Source organism: Ahaetulla prasina, chromosome 10, assembly GCF_028640845.1.
Source record: "Ahaetulla prasina isolate Xishuangbanna chromosome 10, ASM2864084v1, whole genome shotgun sequence".
NCBI lineage: Eukaryota > Metazoa > Chordata > Lepidosauria > Squamata > Colubridae > Ahaetulla > Ahaetulla prasina.
This window is the reverse complement of record NC_080548.1, coordinates 34,003,467-34,019,349: the sequence shown is the minus strand read 5'-3', so window position 1 is coordinate 34,019,349 and position 15,883 is coordinate 34,003,467. Positions and strand designations below refer to the sequence as shown.

The following is a 15,883-nucleotide window of genomic DNA, read 5'->3' as shown; positions in this document are numbered from 1 at the left end:
TAGAGTTCTGCTCAGTGCTTGAGCAAGGAACGTGGGACAGAGATGGTGGACACACGGTACAGTGCCCAGTTGTAAGAAAGGTCGTCCTCTCCTGGCCAAGCATGCAGGGATTTCTTGCAGGAGGAAAGAGATATAACTGCTTCTTCCTGCAGTGTTTGGCTCAGGCAACCCCTGGCCAAGTGTCCAGGGGTTGTGGGAGGCAGGATAGAAGGGAAGCTGCACTGAGCTGATGGGGCAATTGCCTGAGCATCTCCAGCAGCCTGTCCCTCCTTCCTTGTTTGCTCTCAGTGGAGCAGTCCAAAGGGACCCAGATCTGAAAAGAGAGAGGAGCACCTAGGTCCCTGAAGGGTTTTCTGGGGACAAAATAGCAGAAGCTGTACATGGTTCAGAGGGGAGGGTGCTGGCCTTCATGCCAGACATTCAGCTGGACTGCCCTCTCCCTCCAGAGCAGGGCACTTCCTACCTGCTGTTGAGATGATCCTGGCAGGATCGGACTTCAGAGGAACTAGGGTGGCCCCCTTCAACCAGCTGCTGAACAATTTCATTAACATCCAGAATGCGACCCATCAGGCTGTTCATTTCTTGGTCGAGACTTTCAAACCTGCATGGGAAGGGAGGTGAGATCAGCCCAACTCACCGTGAAAGGACAGCCCACCTGGGTGGGAGGGGGCAGGAGGGAACAGAAGAAGTAGCAACAAAGAAAAGAAGGCCAAGGCGTTTGGGCCCCGAACAACTCCATCCCCATCTTTCTCTCCACTGTCTCTCCTACCGGTGCTGGACCGCCTCCACGTCCTCCAGCTTCTCAGGCACTTCCATCCGGTTGAGCCACTGCTCTTTCTCATCAAGCCAAATCTCGCAGGCATTCACCTCACCAAAGAGATGGTACACAGCCAGGGCATCTTGCAGCCACTGGCACCGCAGCACGGCCACCTCAGCCACCTCCTCGTACAGCTGCTCCACTTCCACGATGCGGATCTGCACCTCCATAGTCTCGTGGTACTCGGGTGCCAGGGCGGCCAGCTGCTTCCGCAGTGTCAGGACCACTGCACGGTGCTTGTCGATCTCTTGCATTACCCCCTTATGCTTCTTGACTAGCGAGCGGGTGGAGTGCTCATCGTGCCCAAAATCGTCACTGGAGACTAGGCGGTAGGCATCCTGAAGCCAAGCCACTAGGTCATCCGTGTCGGCACTGAACTGGTGGAAGCTCAGGGCCCCTTGCAGCTTCTGCAGGTGGATGGCCGCCAGCCCCTCCAACTTCTTCCAGTGCAGGCGCACATCCCGGATCTTCTCCTGTACATTGCCCAGGCCGAAGCGCTTGCGCAGCAAGGCCTGCTCACCCTGCCGCATGGCCGCCTGCAGCAGGGAGCGGCGGCCACCCATCTCACTCAGGAGCAGGTTGTGCTTGCTCAGCAGCTTGGCCACACTGTCCAGGTCCTTGCCGAAGCTCTGGGAGGATGACAGTATGCGCTCCTTCTCCCGCACCCAGGCCTCAGCCTCCTCTACCTCCTGCAGGAAGGACCACAGCTGGCGGGAGGCCTCCAGCTCCTTCCGCCTCTTGGATGCCAGCTCCTGCAGCCGCTCCTGGCAGCCCTGGACGTGGCTGACACGGTTGCAAATAATCTGGGGGTCACAAGGCTGGTAGCCTGGGGGAGGAAGAATGCCCAGAATGTGTGGTGGGAGCCTGCATGATGAGCCCACAAGTGCCCCCCGCTGCTGCCAACCAGGCACCAAGGATCACCTTGCAGTTCCGAGAACTTGAGGGCTGCAGCGTTGAGGGCCTGGACCCGGTCGTGCTGTGCAGACAGGTCGGCCTCCAGCAAACTGTGCTTCTGCAGCAGGTCCTCCACTTCCAGAAGGTGCTTCCCGAACTCCTTCGATGCCAGCTGGGCCTGCCAAGGTGATCAGGCATAAGTGCCAGTGACAAGACCTGTGGTTTCTTTTCCCAGGAGAGGCCACAGCTGGAGCCACACCAAGCCTCTGCTGGCTCAGGGGATGGACCCACTCTAGAGTGCTGCTCTGGGGACAAAACATACCAGGGAGCCAGGAATTTCCTCTGGACCAGGCCAAGTTGGAAGGGATCCATGGGGCGCTCTGTTTCCAGGCTCAGAGGGTGGCACACTGACTTCAGCCTAAAGAACAGGGTGGCCCCTGACTTGGTTCTCTTTACTCTCTGTGCATTTTGTGGGGTTTTGTGTGATGTTGCATACCACTCAGTGTTCTTTGAGATCAGATGTCAGAGCCTACATGTCCATCTGCACGAATGCAGCTGCTGGGATTCAGCTTGGCAAAATGGCAGGGGGAAAGACCCACCTGCCAGCTGATCTCCCCTGTTACTGAGCAGGGGATGAGGCAAGGTCCCTGTAGACTACCCCCACCCACCCAAGCTCCCCAGGAGGCCCTGGGGAGGCCTCAGACCTGCAGGTCTTCCATCCAGTCAATCATGTAGACCATCTCCTGGAAGATCTTCTGCAGGGCAATGTTCTGTTCCAGGCGGGTGCGCCGGGCACTGACCAGCTCCGTCAGAAGTCCCCACTGGCGCAAGATGTTGTCCTTCTGGGCAATGATGCGCCTGCTGTCGTAGTAGCCCTCGGATTCCACTTCCTGGGCCAGTTCCAGCACCACCTGGATGCGTTCCTGGTAGGAGGAGATATCTGCCTCGATAGCCTCATGCTTCTTCATGGCGGCCTCCACGGCTGGCAAGTCACAGCCAAAGTTGTCCTGAAAGGAAGAAAGTTCAGCTGGTGAGTAGAGGCAGGACAAGGTGTTCTTCCACATGCACAGAATACCTTTTGAGCAAGCCAGCAGCTCTCTTGCCTTCTGGAAGGCTCCACGAAGGGGTGCCTGAAGGACAACCCCCAACCCCAGGAAATCCTGCCTGGCTGTACCCCAACAACTGCCGAGGCTCTTGAGCTGCCCGAACTCTTCACGGACCTCTTCCGTGCTTCATGGAAGCCTTTCTTCCAGCTGTCCCCACCCAGGCCGGCCACCCCCACCCCACTTTTAGAAATGCCCCCCAGAGCTGAGCTCCATGGGACTCTCTAGTGAGGGTCAGTGGAAAGGATCAAGAGAAAGCTTTGTCCATGGGACACCTGGGCTCCCTCAGCCCAGCCCAGTCTTGCTACCTGAGAGACCAGCCGCTGGTTCTCATTCAGCCAAGTTTCCCGCATGATGGCTTTGTGATCGAAACGTTGGGCCAGCAGCTCCAACTTCTCCTGACGGATGAGCTCAGCGCGAAGGGACACTTCCCGTTCATGCTCTGCCTTCTCCAGCCGTGTCCAGGCCTGGCAAGAGAGATAGAGAGGAGAGGGGGGAAGGGGAAGGCAGGGCCTGCCAGAGCCAAGACATGCCATCAGACTACCCGCTTCTCTTTACCTTGTTGATATCCGAGATGCTCTTGCCCTCCTTGGGAACATAGAGTTTGCGATTGTTGGCACGGAGTTTGCTCTGAATGGAGAAAAGCAACACCTCCAGGTTCCCCTTCTCCTGAAACCTGCGGGCAAAGGGCACGGGGTCAGCCCAGCCGGGGTGGACTGTCCCCACTGAGCAAGCAGGGAAGGTGGCAGCAGCAGCCTTGGGGGGCACACAGGGGCCTGGAGCGTGAGCCTTGCTGGGAGACGGCAGGCCCCTCGGTGCCAAGACAGTCCCAGCAGGCTCACTTGAGGGGCTTCTCCAGGGTACAGAAGGTGGTGAAGGCCTGCAGCTGCTGCTGGACCCCAGAGAGAGAGTTGGCAAACTTCTGGTTGGTGATGAAGGGGATGGTAATCTCGATCCAATCCAGTAACTCGCTGGCCAGAGATTCATATCGCTCTATGATCTTCTCGATCTCCAGCACTTGATCCAACACCTGGATTAGGGATAGGGGAGACTTGTGAAATCCCGCTGTGCTCATGGCAGCAAGCAGATGCCCCCTGGGGCATCCACACAATTTACCCAGCCTGCCACATGGCCTTGAGCACTCCTTAATTCCTCCGCAATGGCCAGCCAGTGCTGCCAATTTTCAGGCGCCTGTTTCTGGGAGTTTCTGCCCTCCAGTTAGGCTGCCTGGCCAGATGCCCAGGTCCATGTGGTCCCCCAAGAGACCCTGGCAGACCAATGGTTACCAACAGACACTCACGTTCCTCCTGGAGCTCTCCCAAAAGCTGGATGAGGCTCCTTCCTGCCAGGATCCATGCTGAGCTGCTGAGCATATGAAACATCCCACCCAAGCTGGTGTGTGTGTGTGGGGGGCTTCCTTGCTCTGGACCAGCAGTGCGGCCTTCGCCCTCTGCCAAGCCTCCTGAGTACCCCTAATGCATGGGGGCAGCATGGGCCGGGTGCCTCTGCCAGGCTCACCTTTCCTATCCGCTTCCCCTCCACAGCCAGCGCCTTCATCTTGGAGAAGTAGTGGTAAAAAGAAACCACGTAGGTAAGAACGGACTTCTCATCTGGATGCTCCACATTGACATCTGGGGGTGGAGAAGGTGGTGGAGAGAAAGTACAGCAGCTGAGGAGCCAGCCAGGAGGTCTGCCAATGTCTCCTCTCCATGGTTGACCAACAAGGATTTGAGAGGCAGAGCCTGGGCAGGTGCAGGCCCAAGTCATCCCCAGAAAGAGACTCAAGCGGCCCACCCGCTGCCACCCCAACCAACTTGCAGACTGTTGTGAAAAGGTAATGGATGCTGGGGAAGCGTGTTCACTTCTGAGGTTCCTGAGGGACGAGTGGGTTATCACCCACTATGCGGGTCAGATCCTGGCACAGCCCGCCAGGATTAGCAGGGACAGATCAGCCCATCCCCCAGTTTTGTCTGGACGCTTTATGCACAATGGCTCTTTGACCCTCTGCAGCCCTGCCACTGGGGGCCTGGAGACAGCATCCCTCCTTCTGCCAGACCAAGGCAGGGCAGAACAAAAGGCCGCTACGCCTGTCTCCTGGCTTCTCTTGGTCCAAAAGATGAGCTACACCTCTCTTTCAGCAACCCAAGGGGTAGCTGCCAGACTTCTCTGCAAAAGGACCCTGGAGAGGAGCCTCTTTGACCGTTGCCTTTGAATTGGGGCATCGAGGGCTAGAGAGCCCGCCGGGCAAAGAGCTCTCTTGGGGAGGCAAACTCTGGCCTGAGAGACAGACAGCAGATGGGTCTCCATTCCACTTCAGATTAAAAAGGAATAAGGTAAAGGTAAAAGTTCCCCTCGCATATATGTGCTAGTTGTTCCTGACTCTAGGGGACAGTGCTCATTTCCGTTTCAAAGCCGAAGAGCCAGCACTGTCCAAAGACGTCTCCATGGTCATGTGGCCGGCATGACTAAACACGAGAGGCGCACAGAACACTGTTACCTTCTCATCAAAGTGGTCCCTATTTTTCTATTTGCATTTTTTACATGCTTTTGAACTGCTAGGTTGGCAGAAGCTGGGACAAGTAATGGGAGCTCACCCCGTTATGCGGCACTAGGGATTTGAACCGCTAAACTGCCGACCTTTCAATCGTCAAGCTCAGCATCTTAGCCACTGAGCCACCACATCCCGTAAAAAGCAATAGCGGAAGTCTAATCCTGGCAAATCAGGAAACATTGCTTAGAAAGCCCAGTTCCGGAGCCACAGTGCCCAGACTGGCAGCAGGCAGGAGAGAAACCAGTTTTTTTTCTGCCAGACTGACTGAGGAGCTCCTTCCCAACCCAGTTCAAGTGCTGCAGAGGGCAGGGCAGCACCTGGGCAGGCCAACTGGGTCCTGGTGCCTGAAATCCTGCCTTCTGCTCCTTTGCCACTTTACTGCTTTGGGACAAGCTTCCAGCAAGAGGGGTCTGTGCCTGTAAAGGAAAGCTGGGCCTGGCATAGCTGTGGACCTCCAACCTCCATCCCCACAGACCACCCAAATGCAACTGCCAGGAATCCTTCCCGGCTCAGAGCCATCTCCCACCTCCTGAGGCTTGGAAAGGATTTCCTTTCTCCAGGTGTCTAGGGCAGAAAAAGCCACTTGTGCCATTCGGGGTCAATTCAGAGCCTTACCCTCGGGGTCCAGAAGTTTAGCCAGGCCCAGCTGCTGCTCGGCGGTGTTGAAGGCCTGCTGGAGGTTGTAGACTGCATTAGATTTGGTCAACTTCTTGAAGTCAATGATATCCGGCCTGGGGAGGAAACAGAAGACCTCTTGAGTCCTGGGCCTGTCCAGGGTGGGACTGAGAGGGCATTCCTTCTCATGGCACTGAACCTACTCCAACCTGGGCCAAAGTCCATGAGAAACCCCCTGTATTTTGCAGCTGGCCAATTGACAGCTCCTGCGGAAGAGGCCACCTACCACCCACCCACCCACCCACCCACCCAGTCCCTGGCTGGAGACAGTAGCCCCTAGACAGCAACCCTCTAGCCATGTTTTCTCCAGCCCCCTTGGAGCCCCCTCACCTGTGCTTATGAATGAGAGCACTGAAGGCCAGCCCGTCCCGCCAGCTGGTGGTGAAGTTCTGAATGTTAACCTCGGGGTAACTGAAAAGGAGGAGCAGCCTCTTCTGAACCAGGGCGGTTTAGGATAGTGAGGGGGCCTTGTTTCCCCCTCCATGCCAGCAGGCAGCTGCAGGGCCCCAGGGATCACCTGCCCACCGACAGGCTTCTTGTGCAGATCCAGGCAGGAGAGGACCCTTCTGAGTGTGCAAGCATCTGCTCACAGCATCGTCACCTTTCAGTTGTCAGGACTTGGCCCCCTCAGAGACACCTGTACCACCTTCAGAACTCACCCTGCCGTCTTCATTTGGCACCAGAGCAAGAGGGCATCCTTGGCTGAGCGGGTCTCTCGGCTGTCTTCTGTTTCAATTTTAATCACCTGGATCTGAGAAGAGAAGCAGTAGATGGGGGTCCTTTCGCTCTCCTCCCTCCAAACCTCACTTGTGTTCAGCCCCCTCCCCACTCCAGTTTTCATTTCCATAGGTGACTTCCCTGACATGCCCTAGAAACCAGCTGCCTCCCTCCCTCCCTTTTTTGCCCAGGACACCCATCCTTCCCCAAACTCTCTGTGACCTGCACAGAATACCCTTCTAGCTCTTCCTGCTTCGGGAAAGCTTAGGGAGACAAGACGGTCTCCAGATTGCTTCAGGCCTTACTTGGAAGCCTCCAGCAGCAGATGACCTTCCCAGCTGGCCCAGCTGCCCAGGCTGCCCCATCTGTCACCCCTATTGCTCTACCTGGAATCTCAGGATGATGGTCCAGATGAGGCCCAAGGTCAGCCGGTGGTTGCCATCCACAATGTCGTGAGAACCCACGTTCTCCAGATGAACTCGCTGCTCCTTAAGGAATTGCAGGGCTTTGTCCACATTTTCCAAGGAATGGATCCGCATTCTCCCCCGGGTGGGTTTGGGCTGCCACAGAAGCCAATCAAAATATGACTGCTCCCATCAGGACACAGTCTAAGCACATTCAGAATTGACAAGTAAAAATAACAACCTTTAAAATTGCACAAATGCAATAAAATAAAAATACTACTGTATGTTTCTAAGTCACAGCACAGGTAACACTGACAGGTAGTTCTTACGACCTTAAACAAATCATTGTTTAATGACCATTCAAAGTTACAACAGACTTGAAAACAGTTATTTAGAACCTATCTTCAAAGGCACAATCACGTGGTCATATTTCTGGCGTTGGCAAACTAGCTTGAATTTACAACTGGTTGCAGAATTCCAGAATTCGGTTAAGAGATTTACAACAAAACAGTCCTGTCTTCTTCCTTTGCCAACCACCCTTCTCAAAAACTCCTCACAGCCCTGCAGAGAATAGGTGTGGGGCAGGGAGCATCCTGCCCAGACCCTCCCCCCTCCCTCCCATCACTGTCTTCCCCTTCAGGGCTTAGCTCCCCTTTGACCCTGAGGCCTGAAGTTACCCAGCAAAAATCAGGGTGACTCCAACTGGGTCAAAAGTGCAGCCCTCTTAACAGGAACGACCAGCCCCTCTGCCTCGTCCTCTGGGGCAGTCATCCCTGAAAAAGCTGAGAGACCCCCATACCAGCTGCTCCCCAGACAGAACTTCCAGCAGCTTGGTCAGCAGATATCCATCCCTCAGGTCTGTATAAAGGTCGCCGATTCGGCAGGAGACCTGGCCCAGGTGGGAGTTGATCCACTTGGTGAAAGTCTTCTTCTGCACTGCGTCTCGCTCGTCTGGCAAAATTTAGGGGGGGGAGGGGTGGCGTTAGGCTGATCTCTCACACCGCAGAGACAGCCCACCTGCTCCCCAAGGGCCAGAAGTGCAAGGCTGGGCTTGAGAGACACCCTGCCGCCCCAGGGAGCTTTTCATTTTAATTGGCCTAGGGGACTTCTGGGAAGGGGCCACAGCTGCAGCCATGGGGCCCTTCTCTATGATGGTGTTTAAACACAGAGAGATGGCAGCCGTAATGGGGCCAATCCCAGACCTGTGCAGCATTTTCTTCTCACTCCTCCTGGGGCTAAACCTTTTATTCCCAGAGCCTCGCCTCATGGAGATTCCTGGGACCTGGTCCAGCAATCCCCTCCCCACCTCCCCCTTCTCCATGTTTCAGGGCTCAGCATTAGGTAGGCACTCCTCCCTGACCCTGCATACTTAAGGAAGATCTCTCTGAAGCAAAACCCATTGGCTGGACCATTTCAGAGGGGAAGCACCCTCACCCAGCTCCGTTTTGGTGCCCCTCCCCATTGGCAATATCCTTTCCTGCCCAACAAGAGGAGTCCAGGTGGAGGAGGCGAGGCCTACCCGCGAGGGCCTTGATCCGTGAGCATTCGAAGAGCTTGACGGTGGCCGTGGCCTCCTCCCAAGGCCGGGGCTGGTGGGGGTCGGTGCTCTCCCATCGGGTATTGCTGAGTTGCTGCTGGGCCTCCTGGTTATCCAGCTGAGCCGGTGCAACGTTTGCCATGTTGCTGCTTTCCTGGGAGCCCCATAAAGGGGCCACATGAACCCCTGAATCTGCACCAGCTGCTTACATGCTGAGTTCAGAATTCCAAAGAAAGAATGAAAGAGAAAATGGCAGCTCTTGAAAGCGAGCACCTGTTGGGCATACCTGCTTTGTGATGCCTACACCTGGCCCCAAAGACTGTGTAAGATGTCACCAATTGGGTGATTCTTTGGTGAGGATGGAGAGGGGCTGGCAGATGCGCACCCCGCCTTTCAACCAGTCCCCAGTGTAGCCAGCCAGGCAAGGCTGAGAAAAGACACAATCCAAAAGCAGGCAATTTGGTGCTTAGGTCTTTGCTGTCCCCTGGAGCACATGAGAGGACGGCACAGCTCATCTCTTTGAACTAGCCCCCCCCTTCCCTCAGGGTGCAACCTGGAGACCCTCAAGGCAGCTAGACTGCCCTACTAGCTGGAGGTGTGTGTGTCCCCAAAACCTTCTGTATACTGCCACAACTTTCCTCTCCTCCCCTAGAAACTTGTCTGGCCCATTCAGAAGATTGGGAGTCCCCCAGGAGGAAAATCTGGGGCAGAAGCAGCTGCACCTTAAATTATGGAGGGGGGGGGGCTGGCTCCTGCGTCAATTATAGGAAGAGAGTAGTGGAAGGACAGAGTCTGACCCCAATGAAAGTCGCCCTCTGTGGAGCAGGAGCAGGAGGCTTGGAATAGATATTTATTGCTGGGGAAGGCAAATGATGCTGAGGGAATATCCTAAAGAAGTTAATTTAAGGGGGATGAGAGTGAGTGAATTGCGGCAGGACAAAAGCCCCCAGGGAAACTCACAGCATCAGGCCACAGCCACACAGTATGACAGAATAACCCCACCCCCCATATTTAAGGCAACGTGGCTCTCATTTGGTGGGTTTTCACAGATGGTTTCAGGAGCCCTGGGGTGCCTGGCCATCTTAAGGAGCCGCTCAGAGAATGGGGTTCCTCACCTTAGGAGAGTCACCTATCAAAGAAGGCCGGGAAGCAGATGATGGCCAAGGATTGTGGGTGAAGCAGCTCCTTATGCCTTCTCTGATGGAACTCAGCACATGGATCTGAGCACAGGACACCAACTCCCTTGCTCAGAGCTCCCAGGGCAGGTGGAGGGAGGGCTCTGGGGCAACACCCCTGTCCAGCAAGCTGCTTGATCCCTTGCAGGGGAGCAAGATGGGCATCATTTATGTACCCATTTGGTCACCCCAAATATGCAGCCCAAATTTTGCCAGGTTTGGGAATTTGGAGCTCAACACTGCAAGGCCGAAGGAGAGATGCTGTTTCATCCAATCCTTGGCAGGGAAAGAACCGGGTCCCTGGCCTTGTTTGGCCAAAAAGGGCTCAGCAAGGGAGGGGTGAAGGGCCTGGATGATACCACCACCCCTCCCCTTCCTTCTATCCGGATGACACCAGACACAGCCCGGGGTTCAGAAGACCCCTCCTCAGCCCTTCAGCAGCCGCCATAGGCTTCCAGAGGGTTCTGCCCCACGGAGGCAAGAGCGACCTTTCTGCACCTCCCCCGCCCAGGGGAGTGGGTCTGCTGCGGGGACGGCTGATCCCGAAGGGCGGCCGGAGCCGGGGGTCCGGGAGTGCGGGCCATCTGCTGTGCGTCCCGACTCTCGCCCTGTTCCCTCCCCTCCCGAGAGGCTTCTGGAGAACCGGCTCCGGCTCTTTTCCGCTTCGCTCCCGTTCCTGGTCTTGTGGTCGGCGCCCCTGAGGGGCCCTCGTGCCTCCTCCCACGAGGGCAGCCGTGGCCGGCCCAACCTCACCTGAGCCCCGGCGACTGGCGGGGCCTCATCTCTCCCCGCCGCCTACGCGGCGGCAGCGACCAGGCAAGATGTTGCTGGCGGGCGCTTTCGTCAATGGGCGCAGGAGCCGAGCCGAGCCGAGCCGAGCCGGCCGGCGGGGCTGCTACGCCGATCTCGCTATTGCCGTCCTGGCCGAACAGCCAATCCAGGAGCGCCGCTCAGCCCCTCCCCGAAAGGCAGCAAGCCCCCCTGCCGCAGCCGCCGCGCCCGCTGCACAGAATGCTTTCCAGGAGCGGTGGGCTGCCTTTCTGCTGCCGCTCGCCAGCCCCGGAGGATGCGGTCCTGCAGCACGAGCCCGCCGGAGAGCTGCCCGGGCGGGTCTGCGGTAGCAGGCGGGAGAGAACCGGATCACCTTGCACCCGCCCCGCCTTCCCGGCCGGCCAACCGGCCTGCCGGCCGCTTCTCAACGCCAGCCGCGGCCGCTGGTTGGAGAGAGGGGAAGCGCAGCGCTGGGCTCCCGCGGCTGCGTAGCTTGAATTGGAAGCAACGCCCGGCAGCTTGGCTGGTGAGAAGGCGCGAGCGAGGTGGCGGCTGCTCTTGCCAGTACCTGAGCTGACCTCGCTAAATCGGAGGAAGCGCGACGGAGGGCCCCGCATGGCTGAGCCGCGCCGGGACGGCTCGCCCGAAAGGGCTACGGCAGAGCCTGGCAGTTTTTCTCTGCCGGCTGGGCTCGGGTAAGGCCCCTCCTCCTCCTCTCCTCTCCCCTTTCCGCGCTGCCCTCTTTTGCCAAATCCTGGGCCGGGCCGGCTAGCAATTCCCAGGGAGGCGCCCCGACCTTGGAGGCTCCGACTGGATCCCGCGGGTTGCCCACAGCATCAGCCGCTCCCGCCCCTTTCGAGACGGCCGCCCAGGGCCGGCGAGCGGCTTTCCCGAGAGCCTGGGGAGTGGAGGCAGGCGCGCCGGCGGAGGAGACGGGCTTCGGTTGCTCTTTCTGCCGCGAGCCCGAACGAGCCCGTGGGGCTCGAGCCCCTGGCTGCGGATCACGGGCGCCCTGTCCAACGGGGGAACCGAAGCGGTAAGGCGCCGCCTTCCGCTGGCCCTGCCTCTCCGGGCGGAGCTCCAGGCGGAAGGGCTTGCTTTGGCCCTGGGCTGGAGCGGCGAGGAGGCGACGGCATGGAGGGAAGCCGCGCGGCCGGAGGCCGGGCTGCAGCAGCCTGCAAGAAAATCGCCATCTTCGGCGCCACCGGCATGACTGGCCTGGCCACCCTGGCGCAAGCCCTGGAGGCGGGTGAGGCAGGGCGGCGGGCGGCGGCCTGAGGGGCAGAACAAACGGGGGACTCGCGAAGGGCCTCGCCGTCCCCCTGGCTGAGAAAGGACGCGCTCGGGACGCGGCTGCTTCCCTGGAGCAGCACGGCAGCGGCTGACAAGTGGGGGGGAGGGCGAGCGAGGACCGAAGGAGCAGCGCCTTGCACCCGGGGCTGCTGCATGTGTGTTTGTTTGCGAAGTGGGGTTGGTCAAGATTCAAGGCTTTCCGGTCAAGGATGCCTTTCCCCAGTTGGCGCTGCACCTGCAAATTATCCCATGGTGCTGGTGCTACCACTAAGCCCATAATCCATAGTGTGGTTTCTGGAAATGGGATCTTGGTGTAGCCGGTGATGCCACCAGACCTGAACCCCAAACAGCCCTGGTCGAGTTCCAGTGTACTTGGCAGGCTGAAGTGGCCGGGGCTGGCTGGGTGCCTGGGACGCTATCACAAGTCGCCTGGTGTTCCCCACCCCACTGCTTGCCCTGTGCTGTGCAGTGATAAGGAGGAGAGTATGGGGCCAGCCCTGCAGGGACCTTCTGGCTTCTTTGGGAGTTGAGCTAATTCTGGAGGCTGTTCTCCCCACCCCCCTTTTCCTCAGCCAAGGCGTGTGGGGGGGGGGCTGGTCCACCTCTGCTGGGGAGAAATATTGCTAGTGTTCCCACCCCCCCTTTGCAAGACAGACAGGAGAGGGGTGGGTCAAAGCTTGATGCAATTGATGTTTTGGATGAGGAAGTGAAAAGGGGTCCCCAGTGCCCCTCTGGATAAGCATTGCAGCCATAACTGGGGAGGGGGTGGGGCTCTGGGCTGATCAACCCAGGTGGGGAGAGTTGGTGGCTTGTAGGATTAGGCCTGGCCTTCGAGCTTCTTCTGAGTTTGAACATTTATAAAGGTCCTCTGCGTCAGCAGCTTGTGATGCCATGGAAGAGGGAAAGGAAGCTTCAATGCCATGGGGGCGGGGCGGGGTGGGGGTGGGGGTGGAGGCTTGGATTACATTTAACTGGGGCTGAGCCTGAACTGCTTAGAGGGGGTTGGTCCTGTGCTCTCAAACTTGGCACAGAGGCAAGGGAAAATGCCAGAATTGCCCAAAGCAGCTCAGGTTAATTTTCAAAGGAAAAAAAAATCCACAACAAGAGAACGGCCCATTTAAGGGTAGTAAGTTGCATAAAATACCCTTCACTGGCAGAACATATAAAATTGTATGAACATATAAAAACCTTAAAGAAGGCTGGTGTGCTTGAAGAAGGCTTTAGAGGAGAATGATCTAAAAAAGAATGTTTTACCACACGAAAAATTGTAATACAAAAAATTCTGCAAGGCTAAACAGGTTTAGTGTTTCCTCTGTAATTTATTTCTTAAATATGTGAACAAGCCAAGAAAAAAATTACCTAAAGTTATTTAAAAAAGACAAAGCATTTAATGCTGAACCACCCGAGGAGACAATTAGACGTTAGAGGGAATAGACAGTCTTGCAAAGAGAGGACTGCAGCCAAGGAAAACGGGCACCAAAATCCTTTCCTCCTTCCCTTTTCTCCATTGAGGTGGCTAGAGCAGAAGGACAGGCGAGAGTGCTGTCCAGGAGGTGGGGGGAGCAGATATTCCTCCTCTGAAGTCTCCCTCCCCCCCCTTGCCAACCCATTCAGGGCAAAGGGCTGAAGCCTTCTTCACCTGCCTGTTCTGAGGCTTCCTTTGCTGCTCTCTCCAAGAGCTTGGGGGGAGGATGCCTTTACCAGCTGCTTTCTCTTCCCCCTTGCCAGGCTACCAGGTGACAGTGCTGGTACGGGATCCTGTCCGGCTGCCCCCTGACCTCCAGCCAGCACAAGTGGTGGTGGGAGATGTGCTGAACCGGGCAGACGTCGATCGAGCCGTGAGGGGGCAGGACGCCGTGATCATCGTCTTGGGCACCCGCAATGACCTCAGTAGGAACGATTGTACTTTCTCCTCAGCCTTTCTCTCTTCTGATGCTTTGGGGTCATGTGAGTTTCCTTCTCTGCCTTTCAGGTCCCACCACCATGATGTCTGAAGGCACCCGGAACATTGTGGAAGCCATGAAGTCCTGCGGCATCAGCAAAGTGGTAGTCTGTCTCTCAGGTAGGCATCCCGTGAAAAGCCCGGATGTCATGTGCTCCTGCCTCCTGGACAGGAGCCCCCCCCCCACCGCCCCCCAGGCCATCTGTCTGACAGCCCTGGGTTTCCTTGGGGAAAAGAACTGCATTGGGGTCTCTGGGAGTTAAGAGAATGGAGAAATGGTTGCAGTGGCCGGGCAGTTGGAGGTCTTGGAGGTTGGAAGGAAGTGAATGCCAGTGGGATGCTGGCCCCACCTCTGCTCTTCTCCAGAACAAATAGGGGACGGGGGGGCCCCCTGGGATGTGCAGAGCTGCCTCAGATTCCTGCAGGGGGGTTTGCCTTCCTTGGTCTCCACATCCGTTTCCTTCTCACCGTTCATCTTGGGGTGTTGAGGTTCCCAAGGCTCTTGGATGCTCCCCCTCTCTCCCCGCAAAGAGGTGGGCTGAGTTGACTTGGCCCGGGGCTGTCGGTTTCTTGTAGCTTTCCTGATGTGGGACCTGGACAAAGTTCCAGCCAGGCTGCAGCCAGTGACTGAAGACCACATCCGGATGCAGCAGATCCTGAAGGAGTCAGGCCTGGACTGCGTCTATGTCATGCCACCCCACATTGCAGGTATGTCCTGGGCAGAGATCTGGGTGGTGGGGGCACAGTGGCTGGCAACTGGCAGGTCTATCTGGGCGCAGGAAGGGTTTGTGCGTGTGGAGGCTGTTAGCAAAATCATGCACAAAAAACCATTTTCCACCAGTGGTATAACCCGGAACCCCCTACTGGAGAAATGTGCCCCATTTCCAGTGCTATTTCTCAGCTGGGGCTGAGTCAGGTGCTGCATGGCTGGCCCAGTTGGGCTTTGCATGCGGCTTCTGGCAATGGGTGTTCTTCCTCTTGCAGGTGACCAGCCCCTCACCGGCAACTACACTGTAACCGTGAACACTTCAAGCGGTGCCCGAGTTATCTCAAAGCATGACCTGGGGCACTTCTTTCTCAAGTGCCTGACCACATCTGAGTATGATGGAAAAAATGTCTACCTCTCCAGGCATTATTCCAAGGAATGACCCTTCTCCTCAAAAGGCTGGAAATCGCTGCCTCGGACACATTCCCCCAGTGCCCCTTGTGCTACTGAGTGCCTCCCCCCCTCACAGGAAGGCCAGTCCCTGTGCGCCAAGGTGCCCCTGAATCCAAACACAGCTGGGCTGGCTGTGGCCCCCATCTGGGCCGGTGGTCTGCAGCTTCTTTCCCATGGCAGAAAGGGCTCTTTGGACGACAGAAAGTTTTGCTATACTGAGGAAAGCCCTTGCACAGAACAAATGGTAGAACCATAGAACAAATGATTTAGGGTCTCCTGCTCGAGCAGGGGGTTGGACTAGAAGACCTCAAAGGTCTCTTCCAACCCTATGATTCTATGTTCCAAGTGGAAGGCAGCAGCCAAGCCCCTTCTATCAGCAGAGAGGAGGTTGGATGCAGTGGCCACCTTGAAAATTAGGTATCCAGCTATAAACAAACCCATCAGAAGTAGTAAAAGGTTGGACGGCAAGTAACTGAATATCCCCAGGTTAATGCTAACCTTCCTCCTGTGTTGCTAAGAAACCTTAATAAATGTTGATGCTTGCAACGTTCTGTGCAACTTGAAAGCATACAAAGCATAAGCAGCTAATCAAATAAACGCTAAACTATTTGGATGGTAATGTGATTACTGGGATCTAATTAAGAACTGACTTGGAAGAAGTTTTCAATGATATCTTGTCCTGAACCATCAATTCTTCGTGTTGTGGTTAAAAGACAAAAGTGAGGTTCTTGCTCCCTGCTGGTGGCCCTAAAGAGGGATTACAGATCAGGCCTGCTTTGGGGTGGGGGTGGGGTGGATGGGCTGCACCCTGCCTGGCCGTTGTCGCACCTGCACTGGGACACATA

The 15,883-nt window shown here is 56.7% G+C and overlaps 2 protein-coding genes across 9 annotated transcripts in view; one reads left to right on the top strand and one right to left on the bottom strand.

Annotated features, from left to right (window-relative positions):
- The window catches only part of SPTBN4 (spectrin beta, non-erythrocytic 4), a 33,425-nt gene extending 22,086 nt beyond the window's left edge, over positions 1–11,339 (bottom strand). For 4 of the 8 annotated variants that reach the window (XR_009156565.1, XM_058195339.1, XM_058195340.1 and 1 more), the window contains exons 1-14: positions 8,681–11,339; positions 7,961–8,112; positions 7,144–7,317; positions 6,700–6,791; positions 6,371–6,451; positions 5,981–6,096; positions 4,333–4,445; positions 3,657–3,844; positions 3,373–3,490; positions 3,123–3,281; positions 2,416–2,718; positions 1,739–1,889; positions 770–1,643; positions 464–601 (exon numbers count right to left, since the gene is read on the bottom strand). Coding sequence is in view for 7 of the 8 variants with exons in the window: in XM_058195339.1 (XP_058051322.1) it covers positions 464–601; positions 770–1,643; positions 1,739–1,889; positions 2,416–2,718; positions 3,123–3,281; positions 3,373–3,490; positions 3,657–3,844; positions 4,333–4,445; positions 5,981–6,096; positions 6,371–6,451; positions 6,700–6,791; positions 7,144–7,317; positions 7,961–8,112; positions 8,681–8,840 (2,819 nt within the window). In the remaining variant the exon portion in view is untranslated. Of the gene's footprint in view, positions 1–463; positions 602–769; positions 1,644–1,738; positions 1,890–2,415; positions 2,719–3,122; positions 3,282–3,372; positions 3,491–3,656; positions 3,845–4,332; positions 4,446–5,980; positions 6,097–6,370; positions 6,452–6,699; positions 6,792–7,143; positions 7,366–7,960; positions 8,113–8,680 lie in introns of those variants that run through there. The other 4 variants (XM_058195336.1, XM_058195337.1, XM_058195338.1 and 1 more) reach the window with 4 other exon arrangements.
- Positions 11,340–11,462: 123 nt separating this feature from the next.
- On the top strand, positions 11,463–15,647 carry BLVRB (biliverdin reductase B). Its single transcript, XM_058195365.1, has 5 exons — positions 11,463–11,893; positions 13,666–13,827; positions 13,910–13,999; positions 14,456–14,587; positions 14,864–15,647. Exons 1-5 carry the CDS (start codon positions 11,779–11,781, stop codon positions 15,025–15,027), a joined length of 663 nt encoding a protein of 220 aa, XP_058051348.1. The 5' UTR covers positions 11,463–11,778; the 3' UTR covers positions 15,028–15,647.
- The last annotated feature ends 236 nt before the right edge of the window (positions 15,648–15,883 follow it).

Coding starts and splice junctions, on each gene's coding strand:
- BLVRB (XM_058195365.1), top strand. CDS start 11,779: ATGGAGGGAAGCCGCGCGGCCGGAGGCCGGGCTGCAGCAGCCTGCAAG. Junction 13,828..13,909: donor GGGCACCCGCAATGACCTCA/GTAGGAACGATT, acceptor TCTGCCTTTCAG/GTCCCACCACCATGATGTCT. Junction 14,588..14,863: donor CATGCCACCCCACATTGCAG/GTATGTCCTGGG, acceptor TTCCTCTTGCAG/GTGACCAGCCCCTCACCGGC.